This window comes from Rana temporaria, chromosome 1, assembly GCF_905171775.1.
Source record: "Rana temporaria chromosome 1, aRanTem1.1, whole genome shotgun sequence".
NCBI classification, from domain to species: domain Eukaryota; kingdom Metazoa; phylum Chordata; class Amphibia; order Anura; family Ranidae; genus Rana; species Rana temporaria.
The window spans coordinates 630607208-630635078 of NC_053489.1; the positions used below are offsets into that span (position 1 = coordinate 630607208).

The 27871-nt window shown below is 42.4% G+C and overlaps 1 protein-coding gene across 2 annotated transcripts in view; it reads right to left on the reverse strand.

The window, feature by feature from the left end:
* Positions 1-27871, reverse strand: part of LOC120924431 — a 158458-nt gene that overhangs the window by 29263 nt on the left and 101324 nt on the right. The window contains exon 1 of one of the 2 annotated variants that reach the window (XM_040335396.1): positions 8540-8733. The exons of the other annotated variant lie outside the window; for it this stretch is intronic. Coding sequence (XP_040191330.1) covers positions 8540-8591 — 52 coding nt within the window. The 5' untranslated portion in view covers positions 8592-8733. Of the gene's footprint in view, positions 1-8539; positions 8734-27871 lie in introns of those variants that run through there. 2 annotated transcript variants of the gene reach the window in all.

Here is a 27871-nt window from a genome sequence, read left to right on the forward strand (position 1 = left end):
ATTTCTGTTAAATAAACATGTTGGAAAATGTTAAACTTTTGTTGATCGTTGGCTGCAGCCGCTGATCGGTGTATTCTGCATCAGAACATAATGTCCTGGCGGGGGGGGGGGGGGGGGATCGGGGAATCATCCATCCACCTCATATGTGTGGGTGGAGGAACCTGTGAATGTATTTTTGTCTATATTATGCACAAGGACATTTAAAAAAATTGTCAACATTATTGGATTACAGTTTTATTTGTGCTTTTTTTAATCTAAAATGGTAATATTCAAGATTGCAGTTTCTCCCGCTTTTGTCACTGTAAATGTAATGTGTTCTCTAATATGTGTGGTGTGAAATACTGAGGTCAAAATCTATATATTTTTTCTGTTACACCGTAATTATGACTTCAAAAATATAATACGATTGATAGGATTATAATCAGATTTTGGTGGCTCATTGCTATACTTTTTTTAAAACTTGTTATGATTTTTGTTATGATTTTTATATATATATTTACAAAGCTTTAATCTATTTATGTATTTATTGTGAAGTGTTGTGTATTTTATTTAACCGCTTGGGACCTGGGCCATTGCCGAATGACGGCCACAAGGTGGCTCTACAGGTCCGGGAGGCCGTCATATGACGTCCTCGGGCCTCCGGCCGATAGGGGGCGCGCGCCTGCCACGTCACTCATGTGCCGATGCGCATGCCTGGTGGCCGCAATGTCCACCGAGTACCAGCGATCGGCAGTGACAGAGCCAGGGACTTGGTTCTCTGTGTGTAAACACTGAGATCCAAGTCCTGTCAGGGAGAGGAGACTGATGGTGTGTCCCTTGTACATAGGGACACCCATTGTTCACCTCGCCCAGTCAGTCCCCTCCCCCCACAGTAAGAATCACGTAGTAGGGCACACATTTAACTCCTTGATCACCCCCTAGTGTTAACCCCTTCCCTGCCAGTCACATTTATACAGTAATCAGTGCAGTTTTATAGCACTGTTCGCTGTATAAATGTGAATGGTCCCAAAAATGTGTCAAAAGTGTCCGATGTGTCCACCATTATTATCGCACTCCTAACAAAAATCGCAGATGACCTCCGTTACTAGTAAAAATAATAAAAAAAAATCATAATTCTATCCCCTATTTTGTAGGTACTATAACTTTTGCGCAAACCAATCACTATACGCTTATTGGGATTTTTTTTTTTACCAAAAATATGTTGAAGAATACATATCGACCTAAACTGAGGAAAACATTTTTTTTAAATTGGGAAATGTATTATAGCAAAAAGTAAAAGATATTGGGCCAGATTCAGAAAGGACGTACGACGGCGTATCTATACGTCGTAAGTCCAAATGTGCGCCGTCGTATCTATAAGCGTATTCCTAAAACTAGAAACACCTGAAATTTGCCAAGATACGACCAACGTAAGTCTCCTACGCCGTCGTATCTTGGGTGCATATTTACGCTGGCCGCAAGGGCCGCTTCCGTTGATTTACGCGTTGAATATGCAAATGACCTAGATACGCCGATTCACAAACATACTTGCGCCCGTCGGATTTAGCTACGTCGTTTACGTTAGGCTTACGTCTGGCGTAAAGTTACCCCTGCTATATGAGGCGCAAGTAATGCAAAGGTATAGACGTCGGAACAGCGTCGTATTTTACGTCGTTTGCGTAAGTCGTACGTGAATAGGGGCTGGGCGTAAGTTACGTTCACGTAGAAAGCATTGAGCGGATGTATCTTAGGGAGTATTTGCGACGTGATTCTGAGCATGCGCCGTTCGATCGGCCATGCATTTACATGGGGTCACGCTTCATTACAATACAACACGCCCACTGCCTTGCTATATTGAATTACGCAGGCTTACGCCGGCCCATTTACGTTACGCCGGAAGAAAATATGGGAGCAAGTGCTTTGTGAATACAGTACTTGCCTCTCTACGTTACGTCGGCCTAGCGCATATGAGATGCGCTACGCCTGCTCAAACATACGCAAATGTATCTGAATCCGGCCCATTGTGTTTTTTTCAAAATTGTCAATCTTTTTTTGTTTATAGCGCAAAAAAATAAAAATCGTAGAGGTGATCAAATACCACCAAAGGAAAGCTCTATCTGTGGGAAAAAGAGGGACGTCAATTTTGTTTGGGAGCCACATCGCACGGAAGGGGGTATATGTGCCCAGTAAGCAAGTGGTTAAACTATAGAAGATATATGATGAAGACCGAAAACATTTTCATATGTAAAAAAAATATTAAATCACCTCCTTGACATCGATTAAATAATGGACAGCTCTATTAACAGGTAGTACTATTAATATTGTTATCCATTATTTATCGATATCATTAGCCTCAATGAAGGTTTCCAATTTGCTTAGTATGATTTATCAAAGAAATTCTTTATATTACACAATTTAAATTGATATTTTCTTTTGTAGTGAGCAGCATACAGTGATGTGTGCTTTTTTCACTGACTGTTATACATTCTACACAGGATATAACTTTCCAAATAAATGATGTAGCTGATTGATTTTATGTATTTTTAAGCAAGACACAAACATTTCCATCAAGTTGGAAGAATTGGAGTGCATTTTTCTCTGACAGCACCTGACATTTCCTCTTTATTTTTCAAATCAAACTTCTGATCAGAAGACAATTTACATTTAAGAGCTTTAAATGTTTCAGGAAAAAAGAAAGAAAGAATGTATTTAGGCTTTGCACACTACAGTCACGATTCAAATGATCACAGATCAGAAAATGCAAAATACTTGAAAATGAAGTGACTGCAATAAAGAACCTTTATAGGATTGACATCACTGCTTTTAAATGAATAACTAAACGATGAAAAAAATAATTGTGTGTGTCTATATAAATAAATAAATATATATATATATATATATATATATATATATATATATATATATATATATATATATACACATACATACATACATACATACACACACACACACACACACACACACACACACACACACACACACACACACACAAGTGAGAATCAGGAATACAAATTTGATTAATACAGTTAATCCCACAAGGTTAACACTTTTCTCAACAAAGATTTTATTTTTCTGATTACTTTGCATATAAAAAATAAATAAAAGGGTCAAATCTACTGATACGCCGGCGTACTTTCAAATTTCCCACGTCGTATCTTTAGTTTGAATCCTCAAACCAAGATACGACGGCATCTGGGTTCGATCCGACAGGTGTACGCCTTCGGATCGTAGATGCAATACTTCGGCGTCCGCTTGGTGGAGTTCTCGTCGTTTTCCGCGTCGGGTATGCAAATTAGCTATTTCCATCGATCCACGAACGTATGTGCGGCCGTCGCATTCTCTTACGTCGGCTTTTTCCGGCGTATATTTAAAGCTGGTATTTTGCGGCGTATAGTTAGATTTGCCATGTTAAGTATGGACGTCGTTCCCGCGTCGAAATTTTTTTTATTTTTTTTGCGTAAGTCGTCCGTGAATCGGAATGTACGTAAGTCCCGTCTAAGTTAAAAAAATTACGTCCTAGCGACGTCATTTAGCGCAATGCACGGCGGGAAATTTCGGGACGGCACATGCGCAGTTCATTTGGTGCGGGGACGCGCTTCATTTAAATGAAACACGCCCCCTACCCGCCCAATTTGAAATCCGCCGCCAGAAATACACTACGCCGCCGTAACTTACGGCGCGAAATCGTTGAGGATTCGAACTTCCGCCAGGTAAGGTATGGCGCCGTAGCGTATCTCTGATACGCTGCGCAGATCCAATTCTATGTGGATCTACCCCTGTATGTTTTTGATACTCCAATAGCCCAATCTCCAAATGTTTTCCTCTCCACCTGCGTGATTTGGGTGTTCCCACACATCTTTTTGTTTTCCAAATACTACCTAGTGCTTTTTCCATACTATAAAATAATTGGATCAAACAGGGAGAGTGCAAACCCCCCCACAAAGGGCGTGCAGCCCTAGGAACTCAACTACAGCAGTGTCTTCAAGATTTTAAAGCCTGGTACACATCATGAGTGTTTTTAAATGGTCAGCTCTGGTCAGAGCCGCTGTACTAACTATAGGAAGTTAGTACACCAATCTCCCCTGCTGAGCTGTTGTGTTCTGACAGAGGGATGGCCACCCCGCCAGAACACTCCGATCAGCGATTTCTGTCATTGGCTGAGAGCACTGATAGGGAGTCGGTCAGCTGCTGGTTTTCCAGCATGCTCCTCCAACAGAAGCTGGCCAAATGGCTGGCTTCTGTCGAACTGACTGACATCCATAAGGGCCAGGGGCGGCCTGTCCATTAGGGGTGCCCGGGGGGCGCTCCCCCTATTCTCGCTACCCCCTATATGCAATGGATAGATTCATGCATAGCATGAACCTATCCACTGCCGCCAAGGCCGCCACCTATTCATGTGTCCGACCCCTTTCAAGTCACCGGGCATATGAATTAGAGCGGCCAGGTTTTTTTTTAAACCACTGATTAGAGCCATAGGCCCAGATTCAGATACAATGGTGTATCTATCTGTTTTATTAAAATTTATTGTGACCCCACGTATTTCACATGCGCCGTTCGTGAAAGAATCCCAGTGCGCATGCTCGAAATTACGCCGCAAATCGTCATTGCTTTAGACGTGAACGTAACTTACGTACAGCCCTATTCGCGAATGACTTACGCAAACGACGTAAAATTTCCAAAATTCGACGCGGGAACGATGTCCATACTTAACATAGGATACCCCTCATATAGCAGGGGTAACTTTACGCCGGAAAAAGCAGAACGTAAACGACGTAAAAAAATGCGCCGGGCGGACGTACGTTTCTGAATCGACGTATCTACCTAATTAGCATATTCCTTGCGTAAATCTACGGAAGCGCCACCTAGCGGCCAGCGTAAATATGCAGCCTAAGATACGAAGGTGTAAGACACTTACGCCGGTCGGATCTTAGGGAAATCTATGCGTAACTGATTCTATGAATAAGTCACATAGATACGACCCCGCAACTCAGGCCCCATACACATGAGAGGATCCATCCGCTGGAATTGATCCGCGGACCGGCTCCAGCGGATAGTTCCCCTGGTGTGTACAATCCAGCGGATCTGTTTCCGCGGATTTTTATCCCCTAGGATGGATTTCCAGCGGATAAAAATTTGAAGACATGCTTTCAAATCTATCCGCTTGAATCCATCCCAACGGATTGATCCGCTGGTCTGTACAGACTCACCGGATCAATCCGTCCGAATCAATCCCCCGCATGCGTCGTAATGATTCGACGCATGCGTGGAATTCCTTATATGACAGCGTCGCGCACGTCGCCGCGTCATCATCGCGGCGACGGCGCGACACGTCATCGCGATGGGATTTCGGCGCGGATTTCGATCCGATGGTGAGTACACTCCATCGGATCAAAATCCTTGCAAATCCTCAAGAGGATTTATCCGTGGAAACTTCTAAATAGGATGGACTCTGGGTGCAGAGCATTGCGTCTGGAGCCCACCCAGGTGTGTTGCAACAGCAAATGAAAATTCGCTGTTGCAACACTGATCCTCCTCCCAGGCAATCGGGAAGCATGTATGAAACCTGTTTCCCAATTGCCCAAAACATCTGGCGAACCTATTGGACACCTAGCGCCAGGAGGCGGAAATAGTGGACAACGCAGAAGCTGGAGAGGACACTGGAGCAGCTTTCCCCGAGCCTGCCATGCTCTCAGCACCCGCATCCAAGTTAAGGACAGTGGGTGGGTGTGGGGGAGTGTATTGGTGCCGCAGGTGGGGTAGTGCCACTCCACCGGAGGACCAGATGGAGGTTGTTTATTGCCCCCAAAAAAACCTACCAGCAGCCACTGACAATGTGAGATTTTTTTTTTTTAACCAGCCAACGTCTACCGACATTCAGCTTGTGTGTACGGGGCTTCAGTGGCTGCTAAAAAGTAAGACATTTTGGTTGAACTGAGCCTTTAAGTGGATTCCCTTAGGCCGCGTACACACGGTCAGACAAAACCGATGAGAATGGACCGAGGTTCAGTTTCATCGGTCCAAACCGACCGTGTGTATAGGCCATCGGTCTGTTGTCCTTCGGTCCAAAATTTTAAAACATGCTTCAAAATCGAACCGATGGACCGCTGCCCGATCGGTCCAAACCGATGGTTAGTACAGAAAGCATCGGTTCAAAACCCACGCATGCTCAGAATCAAGTCGACGCATGCTTGGAAGCATTGAACTTCGTTTTTTTTCAGCACGTCGTGTGTTTGACGTCACCGCGTTCTGACCTGGTTTTTGGAACGATGGTGTGTACGCACATCAGACCATCAGGCCACTTCAGCGGTGAACCGATGGAAATGGCCCATCGGACCGTTCTCATCGGTTTGGAAGGACCGTGTGTACGCGGCCTTAGTGTATCTAAACACAAGTACAAAAATGTAATATTGCAGCTTTTCGAGTCTGAAGCTGGCCATAGATGGTTTGCATCTCGGCCAATTCAGCAGGAACTAGCTGAGATTCAAACCATCAGTGGGCAGGGTGAATGTACCCAAGTCGATCCATCAACCAGCATGTCAGGTTTTTGGCATGCGATTATTGCCAGCAGCTATAGCCGCTAGCGACAATCACTGTGGGGGGGATTTACTAAAACTGGAGCACTCACAATCTAGTGCATAGTAGCCATTTCGCTTCTAACTTCAGCTTGTTAAACTAAGCATTGACAATAAAACCTGGAAGCTGATTGGTTTCTATGCAGAGCTGCTCCAGATTTTGCATGCTCCGGTTTTAGAAAATCGTCCTCCTGTGTTTTCCCGGTAGGGATGGCTCCACCACGCCCCCCACCCCCACCAGGAGAACACAATAGCCAACACTGATTGTGTTGATGGGGGAATCAAGCTATTTTCTCGCACCATCTATGGCTTGCTTTAGACATAGTGGCCCAGATTCACGTAGATCGGCGCATCTTTGAGCGGGCGTAACGTATCCTATTTACGTTACGCCTCCGCAACTTAGACGGGCAAGTGCAGTATTCTCAAAGCACTTGCTCCATAAGTTGCGGCGGCGTGGCGTGTGTTTTATGTTAATGTTATGTGACCTGACATGATTGACGTTTTTAACGAACGGCGCATGCGCCGTCTGTGGACATATCCCAGTGTGCATTGCTCCAAATACGGCGCAAGGACGTATTAGTTTTGACGTGAACGTAAATTACATCCAGCCCCATTCACGGACGACTTACGCAAACGATTTAAAATTTTCAAAATTCGACGCGGGAACGACGTCCATACTTAACATTGGTACGCCGCATGTACGCCTCATATAGCAGGGGTAACTTTACGCCGGGAAAAGCCTAACGTAAACGGCGTATCTGTACTGCGTCGGCCAGGCGTATGTTCGTGAATTCGCGTATCTAGCTGATTTACATATTTCTAGGCGTAAATCAGCGTATACGCCCCTAGCGGCCAGCGTAAATATGCAGTTAAGATCCGACGGCGTAAGAGACCGGTCGGATCTAATACAAATCTATGCGCAACTGATTCTAAGAATCAGGCGCATAGATACGACGGCTCGGACTCAGAGATACGACGGCTCAGACTCAGAGATACGACGGCGTATCTGGAGATACGCCGTCGTATCTCCTTTGAGAATCTGGGCCAGTGGCTACATTAATTTCCTTTTTTTCAGGCATTTTCTTTTTATTATCACCTAGTATTCCTGCTAACACACTTCCTGTCCTAGGATGGCTACACTCACTTCACTGTATCAACGGAGGAGCAGCATACTCCTATGCAAGGGACGGTTAAAATATATTTGCCCATACTTTAAACCCTTAGTTGTAGCAACAGAATTCATCCAAAAACAACTATCTTCAGGGAATACTTATAAAACCTAGAAATGTATCCTTTAGCTATTGCTTTTGCCCTTATATACATGGCTATGATTTTTTCTCATGTGCGCCAAATCTCATCACAGAATAATTTACATATATGGCCACCATGTCTTTTCTGATTGTTTACCTTAAAAAGAAAGTCAACTTCGCTATTCAAATGATGCTTGAATCGTTATTAAAGGCTTGAAGTAATCAAAATCCTGGCACAAGTTGCAAGGTGCAAAAGTGAGTAGATTCAGAAGGGGTGCTGTGCCACACCGGGCAAAGGGCACCATGACAATCGCTGGAGATGCATTTTAGACAAGTATGTTATATAGCAACCGGAAGAGTGGACCCCAAGAAAGTTAAATGCACTAAAATTGCACATAACATTTAAAGTGAACCTGTAATTAAGAAATGTGGGAGCTGCCATTTTGGGGTGACCTGAAAAAAGCATAAAACCTGCAAAATCTAATTGACCTTTATGCCTGTGTTAGGTCAGTTATCTCAGGTAAAGAAGCTAGGAGGATCAGGATGACCCTGGAATCTTTACCTTTAAAAAACAGGTTAACAAGGCAGTTTCAGTGCTTCTTTATTGACAGGTCCACTTTACGCATCCCACTATTGCCGTTAACCATGAGATCACAACAAGATATACTTCCAAAAGCTAAAGCAATAAAATATGCAAGGAAAGGAAAATAGACTTACATATGCAATACACCTGAAGCCATACAAGAAAAAGTAGAAGTTCCATGGACATCTCTGGATGGTCATAGCTGATCTAACTGTTTGCTGTGAATGCAGGAAACTCAGATATGACAGCTGACAGCACATACACGGTCCCCTTCATACACACTTCCTCTTCATGTTCGTCATCTCGAAGAAAAAATCTAGTACGCTGAGTTCACTGAATTACCATCCTTTTTCATCTCTGATCACATCTAGGATGTGGTCATGTAAATATTCTGTTATCTACAAAAATTGTATATAGTCATTACATTTATATCATCTGTTTGTTAGCATTTACAGTTAATAAAGGCAAGTCCCTGTAACTAACCAAAGTATTTATATTGTCATTTGTTTAACTTTCTCACACACGTTAAAGCCAGATTTTTTTTTTTTGCTAGAAAATTATTTAGAATCTACAAATATTATATACATTTATTAAAATCTAAGAGATACACTCACATGTAAAAGCACTCTTCAGTGAGTGCAACGAATCAGCATAACATAGATCACAGCATGAAACAGCCTGGATCTCACTTGGGTTGTTATTAAAAAGTATTAGTTATTTAAAAAATCTTTTAATAAAAAATAATAAAAAATTGATCTTTTAATAAAAAATTCAGACGTCATCCGCGATCGCATACCCAATACAGAAAAGTATTTAAATACAATATTTAACAAATATGTAGACTCCTTATGCATTAACCCTTCAGGGTCCAGACCCTCATTAACCACTTACCCCCCGGACCATATTGCTGCCCAAAGACCAGAGTACTTTTTGCGATTCGGGACTGCGTCGCTTTAACAGACAATTGCGCGGTCGTGCGACGTGGCTCCCAAACAAAATTGGCGTCCTTTTTTTCCCACAAATAGAGCTTTCTTTTGGTGGTATTTGATCACCTCTGCGTTTTTTATTTTTTGCGCTATAAACAAAAATAGAACGACAATTTTGAAAAAAATGAATATTTTTTACTTTTTGCTGTAATAAATATCCCCCAAAAATATATAAAAAAACATTTTTTTTCCTCAGTTTAGGTCGATACGTATTCTTCTACATATTTTTCGTAAAAAAAAATCGCAATAAGCGTTTATTGATTGGTTTGCGCAAAAGTTATAGCGTTTACAAAATAGGGGGTATTTTTATGGCATTTTTATTAATATTTTTTTTTACTAGTAATGGCGGCGGCGATCAGCGATTTTTTTTCGGTATTGCGACATTATGGCGGACACTTCGGACATTTTTGACACATTTTTGGGACCATTGGCATTTTTATAGCGATCAGTGCTATAAAAATGCATTAGATTACTATAAAAATGCCACTGGCAGTGAAGGGGTTAACACTAGGGGGCGGGGAAGGGGTTAAGTATGCCTGGGTGTGTTCTTACTGTGGGGGGGGGGGGTGGCCTCACTAGGGGAAACACTGATCTTCTGTTCATACATTGTATGAACAGAAAATCAGCATTTCCCCTGCTGACAGGAACGAGAGCTGTGTGTTTACACACACAGCTCCCGTTCCCCGCTCTGTACCGAGCGATCACGTGTGCCCGGCGGCGATCGCGCCCGCCGGGCACACGCACGGGAGTCGGGGGCGAGCGGGGGGCGCGCGCGCGCCTCCGGCGGCGCGCGTGCGCCCCTAGTGGCGGCTAATAGGCAGGACGTCATATTACGTGCTCTCGCCTAGGAGAGCCACCTTGTGGACGTATTTCGACGGTGCGGCGATGGCAAGTGGTTAAGGGCAGACAATGTCAAAAATAGATACTAGGCAGAAAAAATACAAAACATATATAAAAGAATATAAAAATAAAAATACATATAAATGCAATTACCTAAAAAATTGCCAAACATTATCTGTTAGAAATGAAACAATTTAGGTCAAATTCCACATTTAAGCCGGCTGGCGAGAATACCTTAGTTACGTAAATCCAAAAGGACTCATGCCGGCTTAATTGGCGGATATAGTGTCCCCCTCGCCAATGTTTTGACACTTTCTCAATGCCCCAGAATTTTAACCCTCTAGGGCATGGGTGCTCAACCTGTGGCTCTCCAGCTGTTGCAGAACTACAAGTCCCATGAGGCATTGCAAGGCTGACAGTTACAAGCATGACTCCCAAAAGCAGAGGCATGATGGGACTTGTAGTTTTGCAACAGCTGGAGAGCCACAGGTTGAGCACCCATGCTCTAGGGTCTCTCTGGTGACACTGCCTAAAGTGTTTGTAAACACTATGGTTCCTAATTCCCCTTTTTATATTACTAATATGTTCCCCCGACCCTCACATGCAATGCACGCGAGGTGCGTCCAACATACTGTAAACCGCACGCATGCAAGCATGTCAAGCAGCACATTAAGAAACGAAAGAGTTTTTGTTCCAATGTGACGCATGTGCAATACCCTATCAAACAGCTGATTACGTGTGATACGATCGGCGTGGTGTACATGCTCGAATGCGAGTGCGGTTTACAGTATGTTGGACGCACCTCGCATGCATTGCATGTGAGGGTCGGGGAACATATTAGTAATATAAAAAGGGGAATTAGGAACCATAGTGTTTACAAACACTTTAGGCAGTGTCACCAGAGAGACCCTAGAGGGTTAAAATTCTGGGGCATTGAGAAAGTGTCAAAACATTGGCGAGGGGGACACTATATCCGCCAATTAAGCCGGCGTGAGTCCTTTTGGATTTACGAAACTAAGGTATCCTTGCCAGCCGGCTTAAATGTGGAATTTGACCTAAATTGTTTCATTTCTAACAGATAATGTTTGGCAATTTTTTAGGTAATTGTATTTATATGTATTTTTATTTTTAAATTCTTTTCTATATTTTTTGTATTTTTTCTGCCTTGTATCTATTTTTGACATTGTCTGCCCTTAACCTGCCTGGCGGTATCCTCGAGCGTGACTCGGGGTGGGTTTTTCATGCTGCGATCGGTATCCCCGAGTCACGCTCGGGGTAGCTGTGCAGAGTGTGCAGCGGCGCGGCTTACCTGCTCGCAGCATCCACAGACAAGTTACTCACCTTGTCCCTGTATCCTGCGATGCATCCCAGCTGTGTGAGCGAGCGGATCCTCGCTCGATTCACAGTGTCCCCGTGTGCCGCCGATCTCCGTTCCCTGCGACGTTACGACGCACGGGGGCGGAGAACAGCGCCAAATTCAAAAAAGTAAATAAACACAATACACACAGTATACTGTAATCTTATAGATTACAGTACTGTATGTAAAAAATACACACCCCCTTGTCCCTAGTGGTCTGCCCTGTGCCCTGCATGTTCTTTTATATAATAAAAACTGTTCTTTCTGCCTGCAAACTGGAGATTGTCCATAGCAACCAAAAGTGTCCCTTTATGTCAAAAATGGTTTTAGAGCAGCTAGAAAACAGCGATAATAAATTATAATCACTTGCAGAATTGTGCGATAGCGATTTGTGGGGAAATACGTCATAAAAAAATAAAAGTAATGACAGCGACAATTCTGCAACTGAGCAAATTTCAGTGATTTTGAGTTGATTACATTATTGAATAATTTTTATTATAATTATATTATTATTTGTTATAATTATTTATAATTATTTATTATATTATAATTTATAATTTTGTTTTTAAAAAAAAATCATACCCGGGATGCCTACAAGACTCTTGTTTGGTCAGATTTAAATTAGTTATTCCTAAAAATTACAGACCTACAGTATAAAACGCCAACTTTCCTTGCAAAATAATTGTACCGCTTTTGGTACGTAATTCCAGACAGAATCATACCGCCAGGGAGGTTAATGAGGGTCTGGACCCTGAAGGGTTAATGCATAAGGAGTCTACATATTTGTTAAATATTGTATTTAAATACTTTTCTGTATTGGGTATGCGATCGCGGATGACGTCTGAATCAATATTTTATTATTTTTTCTTAAAAGATTTTTTAAATAACTAATACTTTTTAATAATTTTAATATTTATTAATGAGCATAGATATTGCATATCTTTGGCGTTTTTTCTATAGCCTGTAATGCCCATATTCTCAGTTCTACCAATCTATTCCCACTGTTTATCCTCCTTTTAGCGCTGTCAGCGCCTACTTTACATCAGCGTTTGGTGTTCTGTGTGGAGGAGCTGTGGGAGGGCTTGGGCTGAGTGGGCGTGCAGGTTCCTTGTGTTGCCATGGTTGTCATGGCAGCTGTATGCTATTTAACATAGACAGCGGGACGTCTGCACATTGCTTCTCTTCACCCCATGCTGATGAAGTCCCGCTCATAGGGACGTAACGACGTACGAGGGGGAGGGGCCACGTGTGACGTCACCCGCGATCGTCAACCCAAGTGAGATCCAGGCTGTATCATGCTGTGATCTATGTTATCCTGATTCGTTGCACTCACTGAAGAGTGCTTTTAAATGTGAGTGTATCTCTTAAATTTTAATAAATGTATTGGTTTGGCTTTAGAGAGCCCTAGATCTCCTTTCTTTTTGTTTCATATGCCCCGATTGCCTTACCTTGTTCCTGAGTGAGTCTGCCATATTGAGCTGCTGCATCTGATTGCTGTCTCTGTGAGAACAGGTGGTTCTCCTGATATCCCATGCTTTGTGACCTATTGCAGGTCGAAGTATTAAGGTGAGAGGCCATTCCTGCTATTTGGTGGAGGTTCTCTGGACATCACTTCTATGATTTTTTGCACTTTATTTTTGGATTTCATCTGCACCTAAGCACTTTATGGACTTTATCTATTACTGCTTTCACGCTAAAAATATTTTTAAGCTGATATATTAGAGTGTTGTATGATTTTATTTTATATAATGTCATTTCATTTTATTTAATGTGATTTAGTAGTTTTTTTCACTGTTTTGCGCTGCACTACTTTCTTTATATGCTATTTTTGTTTATAGCGCAAAAACTAAAAACCGCAGAGGTGATCAAATACCACCAAAAGAAAGCTCTATTTTTGGGGAAAAAAGGACGCCAATTTTGTTTGGGAGCCACGTCGCACGACCGCGCAATTGTCAGTTAAAGCAACGCAGTGCCGAATCGCAAAAAGTGATCTGGTCTTTGACCAGCAATATGGTCCGGGGCTGAAGTGGTTAAGTGATTAAATCTGGAAATGATAAATTGCATATGGATACATTATACTCATAAGGTAGTGTAATCAGGAGCTATTGCCATAAAATAATTAGGCTATGACATCTCAATCATCTAGTACTGGCAATATAGCACCTGCACATATGCACCTCCCAAACACAATGCCACCTTCTCCTGCAGCAACAATCCTATGTATTTGAATTCTTTAACTTGCAGAAGTTGGATTACATCAAGGTGAACATTATTCTGTAATCCATCCATGGTCATCACTTTGGTCTTATCTGCAATGACTCTTAAGGCTGTAAGACTGGGCGATGCCAGCAATGTGGTAAAGGATGTCACTGAAATATACAATTTTTCTTTTCCAATTTACATTAGATTTACCTTCATCTATGTGGTGCAAGGGCCTTCCTGATTGCATACAAATTGAAAGTGTTTAGGTCTGACCTCATTATATGGTTTTGGTAAATCTAATGCCCTGTACACACGATCTGTTCGTCTGATGAAAACGGACCGATGGATTTTTCCATCAGATATCCGATGAAGCTGACTTTCATCAGTCTTGCCTACACACCATTGGTTGAAAATCCGATCGTGTCCAACGCGGTGATGTAAAACACAATGACATGCTGAGAAAAATGAAGTTCAATGCTTCCGAGCATGCGTCGACTTGATTCTGAGCATGCGTGGATTTTTGACCGATGGATTTCCCCACAGACGATCGTTTTTTTCTATCGGTTTTTTAACCATAAGAAAATGTAAAACAGGTTCTATTTTTTTTCACCGATGGGAAAAAAAACGATGGGGCCCACACACGATCGGTTCGTCCGATGAAAACGGTCCATCGGTCCGTTTTCATCAGACGAACCGATCGTGTATACAGGGCATAAGGGAAAATTGTATAATATATGGCTAACCTTAAGCCTCATACACACGGACGGTTTTCCTGATGGGAAAACTGCGAGGAGAGCTTTTGGCCGGGAATCCTGGCCGTGTGTATGCTCCTTTCAGTTTTTTCCGATGGGAAAACTGCCCAAAAATCACTGTACAAAAAAAAAAACAGCTCTCTTTTTTCCCGCGTACTTTTGCCTGGCAGTTTTTGCCAGTTTTCCTAAGGGAAAAACTGCAATGGAGCATATAAACGGCTGGGATTCACGACCAAAGCTCGGGAAAACCGGCCGTGTGTAGGGGGAAAGACTGACCGAGCAGGTTCTCGGCTTTCCCCTCGGGATTTCCGACTGGAACTTTTCCCGTTGGAAATCCTGCACGTGTATACGGGGCATGAGAGGATGAAAAGGGAATATAGAAAGGGGCGAGGTACAAAAAGAGAGAAGGGGAGTACAGGAGAACTATAGAGATAGGCACATACAGTGAGGGGAAAAGAGTACGTGCTGCCCTACTGATTTTGTACGTTTTCCCACGGACAAAGAAATGATCAGTTTATAATTTTAATGGTAGATTTATTTTTTTAACAGTGAGACACAGAATAACAACAAAAATATCCAGAAAAACGCATTTCAAAAAAGTTATACATTTATTTACATTTTAATGAATCAAATAAAGTATTTAACCCCTTTGCAAAACATGTCTTAGTACATAGTGGGGTTCTCATTCACCCTGTGCCCCTATTAGAGACACAGGGTGATTTATACATAATAGGAGTCGGGGAAGCTGGACACAGATTTTCCAGAGCTCTCCAGGGTAAGCTGAGTTCCATAAACCCCCCACCCAAAGTGACGCCTGTCACAGCAATGCTTTGTGCAATGTTTTGTTACTTTACACCACCTACCTAAACAATGATACGGATGAATTTATAAAATTGAAGATTGGCAGTGTGTGTAAGGACCTGGTCTGTCTAATCCAATAGACAACAAAAACAGAAAACACCTAGTGCTCAAAGGCATGGTATTATTATTATTATTATTATAATAATAATAATAGTAATAATAATAATAATGGTATAACCCCTCTGGATTTTAACCACTTGAGATCCGCGCTGTAGACGAAAGACGTCCACAGCGCGGCTCTCAAGTGCCGGGTGGACGTCCTGTTGTTTACATTCCCCTTGCGCGCCGCTGGGGGCGCGCAAGGGGAAACACTGTGCCCGGCGCATCGCTGGGAAGCCGGTGCGCGTGCCTGGCGGCTGCGATGTCCGCCAGGTACCCGCGATCGGCGGTGACAGCAGGGACGTGGAGCTCTGTGTGTAAACACAGAGCTCCACGTCCTGTCAGGGAGAAGAGACCGATCTGTGTCCCTTGTACATAGGGACACAGCATCGGTCACCTCCCCCAGTCAGTCCCCTCCCCCACACAGTTATAACACACCCAGAGAATACATTTAACCCCTTCCTCACCCCCTAGTGTTAACCCCTTCCCTGCCAGTCACATTTATACAGTAATTAGTGCATGTTTATAGCACTGATCGCTGTATAAATGTAAAAGGTTCCAAAATTGTGTCAAAAGTGTCCGATACGTCCGCCGCAATATCGCAGGCCTGACACAAAAAAAAAAATCGCAGATCGCAGCCATTACTAGTAAAATATAATAATAATAAAAAAAAAATCATAAAACTATCCCCTATTTTGTAGGCGCTATAACTTTTGCGCAAACCAAACAATATACGCTTTTTGCGATTTTTTTTAACAAAAATATGTAGAAGAATACGTATCGGCCTAAACCGAGGGAAATTTTTATTTTATTTTTTTAAATTGGGATATTATTATAACAAAAAGTAAAAAATAGTGTTTTTTTTCAATTTTTTTTGTCTTTTTTTGTTTAAAGCGCAAAAAATATAAATCGCAGAGGTGATCAAATACCACCAAAAGAAAGCTCTATTTGTGGGAAAAAAATGATAAAAATATAATTTGGGTACAGTGTTGTATGACCGCGCAATTGTCATTCAAAATGTGTCAGCGCTGAAAGCTGAAAATTGGTCTGGGCGGGTTTAAGTGCCCAGTAATGAAGTGGTTAAAGGAAGCTGTGCCAATTAGCACACCACTTTCTTTTGAGTAAAATGTGCACTGGATGAGGAACAAAAAGTAGAAGTAACATTCTAACAAAAAACACTGATGTATGTAGGTTACACTTGCGTGTAAAGTTCAAGGATGAAACTATGTGGCTAAAGGTGAGAACCTTAGAACTTACGTATGGTGCAAACAGATAGACATCTCGTGTATCTAACACTGTGGTCATGCTTACTCTCTATACCACAAAATAAATATGTGTCCTTTTGTTTTCTTAAATATGAAAAATATAGAAATATTCACTCATCAAGAAAGGGGTTGTAAACCTTCATTTATTTTTTTATTTTTTTTTACGCTTTAATCAGACATTTTTATTAGAGATTTTTTCTTAAAAGATACTTTACAAACATTTCCAACAGAGGAAAAACAAAGCCATGATAGGAGGCACGTAAACAATTTTACGCCATAACAGCATAAAGAAAAAAAAAGGTTTACATTGTGCATAACAAACATATTATACTTACCTGCTCTGTGCAACAGTTTTGCACAGAACAGCACTGATCCTCCTTTTCTGTAGTCCCCCACCGGCGCTCCAGGCCCCTCTGAAGGGTGCTCTCCTGGAATGCCGTTTTCCATGTTGGCACCTAATATGCACTCGCTCCCGAGTCCTGCTGCTGCATTCATTGACCTAGACAGCGGTAATCGGTGCTGCCTCCTGCTTCTGTGTCACAACTTTTGATTGACAGGAGCAGGAGCCAGTGGCTCCTGCTGCTATCAAGTTGCCCAATGAGGAAGGAGACAGCAGCAGTTGTGCACTTCTCTGGATTGGATCAGGCTCAAGTAAGAAAAAGGGGGAGGCTTGGGGGGAGCACAGATGGTTTTTCACCTTAATGCATTAAGGTGCGAAACCTTAAAGTGGTTGTAAAGGCAGAAGGTTTTTTATCTTAAAACATTCAATGCATTATGATGAAAAAACCTTCAGTATGCAGCAGCGCCCACCCTCCCCCCCCCCCCCCCCCCCCAGCCCAACTGAGAGGACGGAAAGATGAGGTATTACCTTATAGAACATTTTTGCTTCAGATGATAATAAGCCTCTGAAGAAGGACGAAAAAGTCTGAAAAATGTTAGGCGTCATCTATTAACAGGCAATGTTACTGAATTCAGCTTGTTTTTAACATATTTCCACTGCAATATTTGAATGTTTTTCTAATAAATACTTTTATACTATATACCTTTTTTGCTATTCAGCACTACGGTACCCAAATTAAATGTATACAATTTTTTTTCCACACAAATATAGCTGTCTTTTGAAGGTACAGTGGACCCTGGGATTACAAATCAGGCAGTTAACAAGCTTTTCGCAAAAAGAGCACTGTATTATTTAAAAATCTAACTCGGTTTGCAAGTGTTGTCGCGCAAAACAAGCTTTTTTTTTTTTTTCTGGAACTGCAAGCACTGGTGTGAACTATGCCATTGAAAACCATATAACCTACTTTCCACGCGTTTTTTATGCAGAAAAAAGTAGTGTGAACTGGCCCTAAAACATATAAAAAATAAATGTCTTTATAAACTTTGGCCAAAATGTATTCTGCTACATGTCTTTGGTAAAAAAAATCCCAATATGTGTATATTGATTGGTTTTCGTGAAAGTTATAGCGTCTACAAAATATGATATATATACTGGAATTGATTTTTATTTTATACTACTAATGGCAGTAATTAGTGTCTTATAATGGGACTGCAAAAGTCCCAAAAAACAAACAAAAAACTTTTCTTTCAATATGTACCAGGGATGAAGGTATATGAATTTAATAGCCATGGCCTCATATAAAGTCCCAAACGTTTCCTTTCCACAGTCTTACTGCCCTGGCAGTGAAAAACCCTACGCAGCTTAAGGTTAAAATGCTTCTCATCCAATCTCATTGTGTGGCTCCATGTCCTCTTAAGCCCTGTACACACGATCGGTTTGTCTGATGAAAATGGACCAATGGACCGTTTTCATCGGACAAACCGATCGTGTGTGGGCCCCATCGGTTTGTTTTCCATCGGTGAAAAAAAATAGAACATGTTTTAAAATTGTAAAATTTTCCTATGGATAAGGAAACGATAGAAAAAAAACGATCGTCTGTGTGGAACTCCATCGGAGAAAAATCCATGCATGCTCAGAATCAAGTCGACGCATGCTCGGAAGCATTGAACTTAATTTTCTAAGCACGTCGTTGTGTTTTACGTCACCGCGTTGGACACAGTCGGATTTTTGACTGATAGTGTGTAGGCAAGATGGATGAAAGTCAGCTTCATCGGATATCCGACAAAAAAATCCATCGGATTAGATTCCATCAGAAATCCGATCGTGTGTACAGGGCATTACACTACCTGAGACTGAATAGTTTCTTTTGCTATGCTGGGATTACCGGGTATTTGTAAATCTCTATTATGTCCCCTTTCAAGAGTCTTTTCTCCAGGGAGAATACATTTGGTGCTGGTAGTCGTTCCTCGTAAATTGAAGTCCTCCAGTCGCATTATTAAAATCAAATGTTTCGGTGTTCTAAGGGACAGATCCACATAGCGAGTACGCCGGCGTATCTACTGATACACCGGCGTACTTTCAAATTTGCCGCGTCGTATCTTTAGTTTGAATCCTCAAACCAAGATACGACGGCTTCTGGGTTCGAAGGTGCAATACTTCGGCACCCGCTGGGTGGAGTTCGCGTAGTTTTCCGCGTCGGGTATGCAAATTAGCTTTTTCCGACGATCCACGAAAGTAACGCGCGGCCGTCGCATTCTCTTACGTCGTCTCTAGTCGGCTTTTCCCGGCGTATAGTTAAATCTGGTATTTTGCGGCGTATAGATAGACTTGCCATGTTAAGTATGGCCGTCGTTCCCGCGTCGAAATTCGATTTTTGTTTTTGCGTAAGTCGTCCGTGAATAGGGATGGACGTAATTCACGTCTAAGTTAAAAACGTCATTTCGAGCAAAGCACGGCGGGAAATTTCTAAACGGAGCATGCGCAGTCAATCGGCGCGGGGACGCACTTCATTTAAATGAATCACGCCCCCTACCCGCAGATTTGAATTCCGCCGCCAGAAATACACTACGCCGCCGTAACTTACGGCGCAAAATCTTCCTGGATTTTGACTTAAAGCCAGGTAAGATCTCTGATACGCTGCGCCTATCCAATTCTATGTGGATCTGGCCCTAAAGTACTTTTCTAGCAAAAAAAATAATGCAGATTTTTACATGTATGTGAGAAATGTCAAAAATGGCCCGGAAGGTAAGTGGTTTAGGTCTACATTAAAGAACTGACCTAAAATGAATGTGTCTAATGAAAAAAACATTATATCAGATATAAATAGCATAATAATATTGGTTATATAGTGATTGTGACACTCCAAGATACGATGAGCATATAAATATGATGCCACAGAAAGGCTATTTTAAAATATTGATTGGTATGAGCTATAATCCCCCTGCCCTGAAATCTTTTATTTTTATAATTGTATTTGTGCTGATATTTCTGTGAAGTATAGATCTGGGGGAGAACAGTTTCCTGAGTAGACCATGCATCACCTTCTCACATAGAAGTGTTAACTGTGTGGTTTGAGTTGCATGTTGTCAGCCAGTGATGTTAACTAAGCATTGAAATAACCCTCTGCTCATCTAAGTTTATACACAGTTTGTGTCATAGCATTAGTGTAAGATATGTCAAAATCGTGAAAATAAAATAATATAAAAATTATATACATAATATAATATATTATCAGTTAATGACCTATCATTGCACAGACTATCAAGTTGCAAGTTGCCTTTTTTATGAACATTATCATGTAAAAACACCATATCAATGGTGAAAAAAAGTCAAAGCTTAATGTTAGCCTAAACTTTTTTTTTCATATTTGGATAGATTGTGGAACCAGTAGAAAGTTTTTTTGCTGTTCAAGAGAAGCCCAGAGCAAGACGCAGGCTTAGGCGTAGGGCTGGCAGGGTAGTAGGGAAAAATAAGCAGTTATGGGGGTTTAATTTTGGGGGAGTGTAGCTGACCAGGGTAGTGGGAGTGGCCCAAGTAAGTTTATGCTTGGAGTAGGAGGGGCCTGGGTCCGGTGGTCAGTTGCAGGTCACTGGATGAAGGAGCTCCCACCCTCCCGCCCTAATTTTGGAGGCATTCAAAATTAAGACCAATATGGCATAAGTGGGGAACCATAATGGTATGGGATCCTCGGTTGATGCCAGTTAACTAAGGTTTAACTGGCATTGGGAGATGGATATCAGCGCTGGAAGGTGCAGAGTGGTAGTTTCCACGAGAAGGCGTGCTGCGACTGGCGACCTTGTGTGGCCACACTGATACAAACAAAATTTGGTCAGTGCCTTTAATGATCCACAACATGGTTACGATGTATCTGGGAAAGTATTGTTTGTAAATAAATGTTATGGTTGAATGTTAATAGAATGACCAGTGCAGCCAATTTACTCCAAAATGGGTGTTGTCTGGTTATTTATAATGGGATGTAGGGTGTTTGGTATTATAGGCAATAGGCAGTTTGCATCTGTCTTACCATAGTCATGTTCCTTTTGAGGAGACTTCACCTCACTTCTTGTCCAGTTGACGGTTATCAGACAGAACTTCTCTTGTTCAGCCCCGCAGCTCAATATGAGAAACCCATCAAATCCTCAATCCATAGTAAGCAGCATGGATAGAGGAATCTCAGCGGACGGCTATTGTATTCAGCAGACACTATTCTGGTATTTATATTTATATATTTATGGTATAGTATTTGCATCTAATTGGAAGCAAGCTTTGTTCGGACAAAAATTTTCAGACCATCTCCTTCAATATTTGAATCCATTGAAAAAACAAGCAGTAGGTGCTGACAGGGCCATCCACAGCTCCGCTAATTAAGCAGGAATCAGCTGAAATTTTAGTGATATATGACCAGCCTAAAGTGGTTGTAAAGGTTCAAGGTTTCTTTTACCTTCATGCATTCTAAATACCTGTGTGCGGTTCCCCCCTTAGCTTTCCCTAATACTTACCTGAGCTCGATATTCCTCCAGCGTTGTGCACGATAGTCTCGGTTGTCCAGGGACTCTCGTCTCTCCCTCCTCATTGGCTGAGACAGCAACGGAGCCATTGGCTCAATCAGAGCCAGTGAGACATTGAGGAGAGAGGGTGTTAGGTACCTCCCGGATGGGCCTGACGTGCAGTGGGAAGGCCTTCTCATACAACCCCGGCTCAAGGGCCACCGATGTTGCAACAGTGGCCGCAAGAGCTTGGCGGTGTATGGGTGCCTGGTTCGTCTTTGGTCTTGTCAGTCCAGCTGGTGCAGCAGGAAACAGGAAGCAGGATGGTAGATGCAGGGCTGGGGAGACACTGAATACGTTGTCAGACAATGGGAAAGGGAATAGCCGCTCCAGGTAGGAACCCAGATAAATATCCTCCGTTGCAGACAACTCAGGTGCAGGCAATGCACTTAGCAAAGCAGGAACACAAATTGTCTCTGGACAGCCGCACTCTGAACAAATTGTAGCCTTTTATTAAAAGAAGGACAGCACTACAAGTCACAGCAAAATAAAATAAAACCTGACTGCGAAACCTGACTAAAAAATACAACAAATGATATCAAATATATATACAACCTTAACCACTTAACCACCAGCCGCCGTCAAATAACGGCGGCAAGGTGGTTGCTTAACTGGGGGAGGACGTTATATAACGTCCTCCCAGAATCGTGCTCCCGCGCGCCCCTTGGGGCGCGCTCACAGGAATGTCAGTGACCGCCGGGTCCGGAGGACCCGGCACATCACGGATCACGGTAAATTGCCGCTGATAGCGGCCGTTTACCACGTGATCGCTCTGTCCAATGACGGAGCGATCACATGTAAACAAACCGGCGTCATTTGATGACGACGGTTCCTCCCTCCTCTCTCTGTACCGATCGGTACAGTGTGAGAGGAGAGCGCGGATGGCAGCAGCACTGTGGGATGCATCTGTGACTATTGCAGTCACAGATCCATCCATCCCTGCTCAGCCATCCCTGCATTAACCCCTGCAATACCTTCCCTGCCCAATACTCTGCAATACCTTCCCTGCGCAATACTCTGCAATACCCCCTGCGCAATACTCTGCAATACTCCCTGCGCAATACTCTGCAATACCCCTGCGCAATACTCTGCAATACCCCCTGCGCAATACTCTGCAATACCCCCTGCGCAATACTCTGCAATACTCCCTGCGCAATACTCTGCAATACCCCCTGCGCAATACTCTGCAATACCCCCTGCGCAATACTCTGCAATACCCCCGGGCAATACTCTGCAATACCCCCGCGCAATACTCTGCAATACCCCCCGCGCAATACTCTGCAGTACCCCTTGCGCAATACTCTGCAGTACCCCTTGCGCAATACTCTGCAGTACCCCCTGTGCAATACTCTGCAGTACCCCCTGTGCAATACTCTGCACAATACTCTGCAATGCCCCCGCACAATACCTTGCAATACCCCCGCACAATACTCTGCAATACCCCCCGCACAATACTCTGCAATACCCCCGGCACAATACTCTGCAATACCCCCGCACAATACTCTGCAATACCCCCCCACACAATACTCTGCAATACCCCCGCACAATACTCTGCAATACCACCCGCACAATACTCTGCAATACCCGACCAATACTTTGCAATACCCCGGCCAATATTCTGCAATACCCAGAAAATACTCTGGGGAAAAAATGCGTTTTAACCACTTCCCGCCCACGTCATATGACGTCCTTGACTTTGTGCAGGGATATCTAAATGATGCCTGCAGCTACAGGCATCATTCAGATATCATTTTTTTCAGCCGGCGATTCTCTATACCATAAGAACGATCATGGCGGCTGTTCCGCCTCTTGATAATTCTTACGGGAGGCAAAAGGGGACGTCCCCACTCCCTTCGCCCTCCGGTGCTTCTTCCGACTCACCGCTACGATCGAAGCCAGGATCGTTTTTTTTTGTTTTTTTTCCCAGGCTTCCCAGCCTAGAGGTGAGATGTGGGGTCTTATTGACCCCATATCTCATTGTAAAGAGGACCTGTCATGCTATATTCCTATTACAAGGGATGTTTACATTCCTTGTAATAGGAATAAAAGTAATCAAAACATTTATTTTTGGGGAAAAACGTGTCAAACTAAAATAAATAAAGTAAAATGAACAATAAAAAATAAAAATGAATGCGCCCCTGTTCCCGCGTGCTCGTATACAGAAGCGAACGTGCACATAAGTCCCGCCCACATATGAAAACGGTGTTCAAACCACACATGTGAGGTATCACTGCGAACGTTAGAGCGAGAGCAATAATTTTGGCCATAGACCTCTTCTCCAACTAAAAAGATGTAACCAGTAAAAACATTTAAAGCGTCACCTATGGGGATTTTTAAGTAGCGAAGTTTGGCGCCATTCCACAAGCGTGTGCAATATTGAAGGGTGACATGTTGGGTATCTATTTACTTGGCGTAACTTCATATTTCATATTATGCAAAAATATTGGGTTCTATGTAATTTTCTAGCAAATAAATGATGATTTTTCCATGTAGGAGAGGAATGTCAGAACTGGTCTGGGTGCTCCAGAATGCCTGATGGTGCTCCCTGCATGTTGGGCCTCTGTATGTGGCCACGCTGTGTAAAAGTCGCACACATGTGGTATCGCCATACTCGGGAGGAATAGCAGAATGTGTTTTGGGGTGTAATTTGTGGTATGCATATGCTGTGTGTGAGAAATAACCCGCTAATATGAAACTTTTGTGGAAAAAAAATAAAAATAAAAAAAACCTTGATTTTGCAAAGAATTGTGGGAAAAAATGACAATGTTTTTTTTACCAAAGATATGTAGCAGTATACATTTTAGGCCAAATTTATGAAGACAAATTACTTTTTTGCTAAATTTTATAATAGAAATGAAGAAAAATTACTTTTTTTTACAAAATTTTCGTTATTTTTTCATTTATAGCGAAAAAAATAAAAACCGCAGAGGTGATCAAATACCACCAAAAGAAAGCTCTATTTGTGGGAAAAAAGGACAAAAATTTCATTTGGGTACAGTGTTGTATGACTGAGTTATTGTCATTCAAAATGTGAGAGCACCGAAAGCTAAAATTTGGTCTGGTTATTAAGGGTGTTTAAGTGCCCAGTGGTCAAGTGGTTAATGAGACCAAACAACTGAAGACCCAAGAAAACAGGTGGTGTCTAATTATCTAATTAGTAATCAAACCAATAAGTGGGTGAGAGTGTCTGGTTAAAGGCATCGTGTGAATGGGGACAACATGCAAAATAGACAGGCATTACATCAAACTTGTCAAACAGGAGATAAGTATACAGGGATATATACATATACATATGGAGATATATATATATATATATATATATATATATATATATATATATATATATACACACACACACGTGTCAGGATACTGTGCAGGCAAGGAGGAAGGCGGGGAAACGACAAGAAGAGATAGTCAAAAGGGATTGATCAAAAATGAAAAGCATCTGCCGGTATTCTAATGTGAAACATGAATGTCCAGTGAACCTCTCACCCGCACAGAATCCTGAACCTGTCACCCCCTCTGATGAAATGCCCAATGTAAAAATTCATATTTTTTATATTTATTTATTTTGTTTTATTTGTTTTAGAGTATATATATTAATAAAGTGTGCATAGCTATGCATAAAGTATACTAAAAATAGTAATGTGCTAGTATGCATCTGTGAGTGAAATACAGTGACAGTGATCAAAAATAATCTATATATAAGCAAGCTAGATTAAACCATAACAACCCATATTGGAAAATTATATAGACCTCATTATTAGTATACATTACATGTAGTAAAGAATGTACATATATTTGTAAGCTGTGACTTACAGGTATATACCCTTATATATAAGAGGAACCACCATAAACATATTATGCGCCTAATAAAAAATAATATTTAACAACTAAAACTGAGTTACACAAGGGGGACATCAACCAAAGTGTGTAACACATCTTAATATGTGACACTGAGGCCGGGTACTAACGACCAAACATGTACGATGAAACCGGTCCGTCGGACCGTTTTCACCGTACATGCCTGCCAGAGGGCTTCTGTACGATGGCTGTACTAACCATCGTACAGAAGTCCGCGCGTAAACAATACGCGGGGCGTGTCCGCGTCATCACCGCGACGATGACGCGGCGACGTGGGCGGGCCTGTCATTTAAAGGCTTCCACGCATGCGTCAAAGTCATTCGACGCATGCGAGGGACGGCGGGCGCTCGGACATGTACGGTAGGTCTGTACTGACGACCGTACATGTCCGAGCGGGCAGGATTCCAGCGGACGGTTTTAAAACACGTCCAGGAATATTTGTCTGCTGGGAAAAGGCCCGGCTGGCAAATGTTTGCTGGAATTCGGCCCGCTCGCGCCTACACACGACCGAACATGTATGCTGAAACTGGTCCGTGGACCAGTTTCAGCATACATGTTTGGTCGTGTGTACGGGGCCTAATAGTTTGAATGTGTATCTATGCACAAATTAAGCCACCTCACTCCTCAAGGAGAGGAGAGAAAGGGCGTCGAACGTGCGAGCTCAAGACCCTCAAAACAGCTTACCACCCAAAGCAAGCCTAAGCTGTAAGTAAAAACTGAAAACGTAATGACAAAAAAGCTAAAATATTAGAAATACTGAGAACTAAAAAACCTAGCCTCTAACTGTAAAAGTCTATATGATTGACCATAAAAAGTAGAAAGAGTGGGCCAGGGTATTAAAATTAAAAGTATAAATAATATGTTGGATGGTAAATGTAAAGAAAAAGGAGCTCTACATCACCACTTAGGAGGAAGAACCTGTTAGAATGAATATCCCTGAGGCAGAAGGTGCAGCAGTGCTTGCTGGCGTAGCTAGTGTCTGTACACGTTCCAGTTGCGTATAACCCTCCTGTAGCGAGTTGACTGCTTGGGTAAGGGCTGCAAGGTGCTGACAGGTGTCATCCATGGCCGACTTCCCACTTGCAGGCTCAGACATGGCTGTCTGATACTGTTACATACCTGCTGGATGTGCAGTGGGAAGGCCTTCTCGTACAACCCTGGCTCAAGGGCCACCGATGTTGCAACAGTGGCCGCAAGAGCCTGGCGGTGTATGGGTGTCTGGTTGGTCTTTGGTCTTGTCAGTCCAGCTGGTGCAGCAGGAAACAGGAAGCAGGATGGTAGATGCAGGGCTGGGGAGACACTGAATACATAGTCAGACAAGCCAGGTTTGGTAACAGACGATCAGATGTAGGTATAGACGACAGGCAGAGAATGGTCAGGATACAGGCAAAGTTTGGCAACAGGAAATCAAGCAGAGTAGAGCTGAGCGTGGTCACAAGGCAGGCCGGGATCAGGAGAACAGATATCAATCGTAGTCAACCAAGCCGGGTCAAACACAGGAAACAGATCAGATCACAGGAAGTCACAGGAACAGGTATGAGCTGCAGATCAGACAGCGAAGACACTGTGCTACTGAGGTGTTTAAATAGGGCAGCCTGTTGTCAATCACTGAAATCAGTGTGCACCATTAACCCTTAAAGGGTCACTAAAGGAAAAAATTTTTTTGCTGAAATGACTGTTTACAGGGTATAGAGACAAAATAGTTAATTGATTCCTTTTAAAAATGATTACAAATAGATCAAAAACAATCATATAATGTACCTACAGTTTAGTTTAGTTTTTGCTGTTGTTTACTGGTTCTCTGATGTACAGAGCCAGATAGCCAATAGAGGGCAGTGAAGGTTTTGCAAAACGAAACTGGATTGGTCCTGAGGGGTAGACACACCTCCTTGATTAGTCACCACAGTGAGAAATCTCCCAGTACTGTGGTGATCAGGAAACAGACAACCAGGAAGTGTCCAGAACAGAGAGGAACTACAGCAACATCAAAGCAAAAACGAACAATGAGGACTGCAGTAAGGTAAAGGAAGCTATTTAGCTAAAAAAAAAAATTCCTTTAGTGGCCTTTTAAGTGGCAGATCCATGACAGAGGGCGGGGCTGAGCCATGGTTCTGTGTCTGAATGGACACTCCAAGAAGAGGAGGATCGGGGCAGCTCCGTGCAAAACTACTGCACATCGCAGGCAAGTATGATATGTTTATTATTTAAAAAAAAAAAATACCTTTACTATCTCTTTAAAGTGTAATTCCACTCTAGTGTCAAATTTGAGAAAACACTAAATATGTTTGTTACTCTATGTGTTCCTATTCACACAGCATACCTAATATATATATATATATATATATTTCTTACC